Source organism: Entamoeba dispar, genomic scaffold, assembly GCF_000209125.1.
Source record: "Entamoeba dispar SAW760 scf_1105229461627 genomic scaffold, whole genome shotgun sequence".
Lineage (NCBI taxonomy): Eukaryota > Evosea > Mastigamoebida > Endamoebidae > Entamoeba > Entamoeba dispar.
In genome coordinates this window covers 13,899-16,124 of record NW_001854787.1, presented here as the reverse complement: position 1 = coordinate 16,124, position 2,226 = coordinate 13,899, and the positions used below count along the sequence as shown (strand labels likewise).

The 2,226-nt window shown below is 25.4% G+C and overlaps 3 protein-coding genes across 3 annotated transcripts in view, besides 5 other annotated features; 2 read left to right on the top strand and 1 right to left on the bottom strand.

Moving 5' to 3' along the window:
* The window catches only part of EDI_174170 (uncharacterized protein), a gene marked incomplete at both ends in the record, with an annotated part of 978 nt that extends 133 nt beyond the window's left edge, over positions 1-845 (bottom strand). The window contains one exon of the mRNA XM_001733384.1: positions 1-845. This exon is cut by the window's left edge and continues 133 nt beyond it. Coding sequence (XP_001733436.1) covers positions 1-845 — 845 coding nt within the window.
* Positions 846-850: 5 nt separating this feature from the next.
* Positions 851-910: a sequence feature (AT_rich).
* A 467-nt stretch (positions 911-1,377) lies between these two features.
* Positions 1,378-1,410: a sequence feature (AT_rich).
* Positions 1,411-1,551: 141 nt separating this feature from the next.
* Positions 1,552-1,603: a sequence feature (AT_rich).
* Positions 1,604-1,605: 2 nt separating this feature from the next.
* EDI_174160 (uncharacterized protein) lies at positions 1,606-2,155 on the top strand (the record flags this gene model as incomplete). The annotated part of the gene is made up of 2 exons (XM_001738683.1): positions 1,606-1,731; positions 1,778-2,155. 2 exons carry the CDS (start codon positions 1,606-1,608, stop codon positions 2,153-2,155), a joined length of 504 nt encoding a protein of 167 aa, XP_001738735.1.
* Positions 1,737-1,788: a sequence feature (AT_rich).
* Positions 2,152-2,182: a sequence feature (AT_rich).
* A 15-nt stretch (positions 2,183-2,197) lies between these two features.
* EDI_174050 (uncharacterized protein) overlaps positions 2,198-2,226 on the top strand; it is a gene marked incomplete at both ends in the record, with an annotated part of 528 nt that continues 499 nt past the window's right edge. The window contains one exon of the mRNA XM_001733383.1: positions 2,198-2,226. This exon is cut by the window's right edge and continues 499 nt beyond it. Coding sequence (XP_001733435.1) covers positions 2,198-2,226 — 29 coding nt within the window.

Below are 2,226 nucleotides of genomic sequence, written 5' to 3'. Positions count from 1 at the left end.
TAAATACGTTGGAAGTTATAAGAAAAAGAAATACTGCCACTAATATATCTAAAGACTGTAAGAGGAGTATGACTTCTAATAAATGATGCCGTTGAGCAAAGAAGGTCAACTTCAGAGAGAGAAAGAGGTTTTTGAAGCTCTTGAAGAATGTCTTCAGTTGAATCTCCTAGCATCTTCTCTTTTAACAAAAAGAGAGCGACAAGTATAAAAACAAAGAAACATGGATCTTCTGATAACAACAAGTAATCCCACAATTTCCAAAGAGCATCTAAGTCATTAAACAAAGAAATAAACAAATTATAAATAAATGGAGATGTTAGGTTAGATAAATTAATTCTTTTTGACTCTAATTTTATTGCAAATGAAGGACAATGAAATAGTAGTAATTGAAGGAAAATAGTGTTTAAAGCATTTTGTATTGATGGGTAATGAGTTAAGACATATCTATGAAATTTTTCAAAAAAGGCTATTGATAAGTTTGCTAATTGAATTTGTTCTTGAGAATTTTCTGTTGCTGACTCAAAAGAATTAAGAGAGTAAAGTGTTGATATAACCCTATACAAATTTTCTAAATTTTTTGGAGTAGGAGCAATGGTATATCGTGTGATAATTGTATCAACAATAGGCCAAATCAATTCTCCTTTAACTTGGACAAGAGTTTTAATTTCTTCTACATGATGTTCAGAATTTTTTATTTCTTTGACTTGTTGTTTTGGTTGAAGAAACAATTTATAAATAGAACTTCTTAGAGAAGATGGAATTTGATTTCTACAAAGAATTCTAATATCGTTGAGAGAATTTAATTGAATATATTTACTTATTAATTTGATGTTAGCTTCTTCCATTATTCTATTTTTTATTTTTTAGTTTTATTATTTAAAAGTTCTTTTATTAGTTTTATTTTAATAAAGATAGAGAATTATGATTTACTATGTTTGAATCTATTAGTATTGTTCCTTTAAAACAATAATGTTTAACTTCAAATAACTACTAACTTTCTTAATTTTGTTAGTATTGAAAATTATGTTGATACCTATCAATTAATTCACACAAACAATACTAAATAAAGAAGATAATTAAAACCCAATTTAAGTGAATTACTCATTCTATTAAATACCATTTCTTTAAAAACATATACCTAGAACTTAGAACTTTGTTTGGTTAGATTAATTATAAAAGTAAGAGTCTATGAAAAAATATAATTTTTGTTCTCTCATATTTAATTTTGTTTTTATTGTAGAATCAAAAATGAAAAGAACGTATTTTTGTAAAAGATATTCAGTTTAAATATCTCAAACCATTTTTACTCTTCTCAGTGTATTTGTTAAGAAACATAACTAATAAAATAACCGAATCATGACAACTTCCAATTGAAACTATTTAATTTTAAAAAAAAAGATATATAAATTAGATAACTGTATGTTAGCTCTTTTAGAAATAATTAACAATTGCTTCTAATAGAAAGATTGGTCAAGTACTTAAAATCATCACTCAAATACTTAAAAAGAATTTCAATGTCTGAAAAAACATAGTAATAACAAGTAAAACATCAAAAAAAAAATTTTTTTTTAACTATTATTTATATCTAAAAATTAATAATTAAGAATGCTCACAATTAAATTAAGGGATAATACGGGGGACTGCTATACGTCAGTGTATCCTGAAACACTAATTAGGGAACTAAAACAAAAGTCATATCCGTTACAGTGGTCTCGAGGAGATGATATTATTGTTTGTTTTTTAAATATTACTTAGATATAAATTTATTTTAATTTAGTTTTTATTTATGGGGAATGAACTTGGTGATGACTTAACGGTCGAACAGTGTAGAATTACTGAAGGGTCATGTATTATTGTGAGTTTTATTAAAAACACAGATGGTCATAATCAACAAAGACCAGCACCAAGAACATTTAATTATCAATACCAAAGGGCAGAGCATATACAAAGAGATTCAGAAGAATGTATTGAATTAATGATGGAATGTATTACACCATCTACATTATTTATGTTTTTTGGATTAATTCTCATTGGATTAATTTTAGGTAGGTTATTCTTCCCATTACTATTTACTAAAGGGTCTGACTTTGTCATTACATTGTTGTTGATCATTTATGTCATTTCATTATTCAAATTCTTTATTATAAGAAGATAATAAATTAATTGAATAATTATAATATATGTTAAAGGTTACCAAATGGAATTTGCCCAAATTGAGAAAGTAAA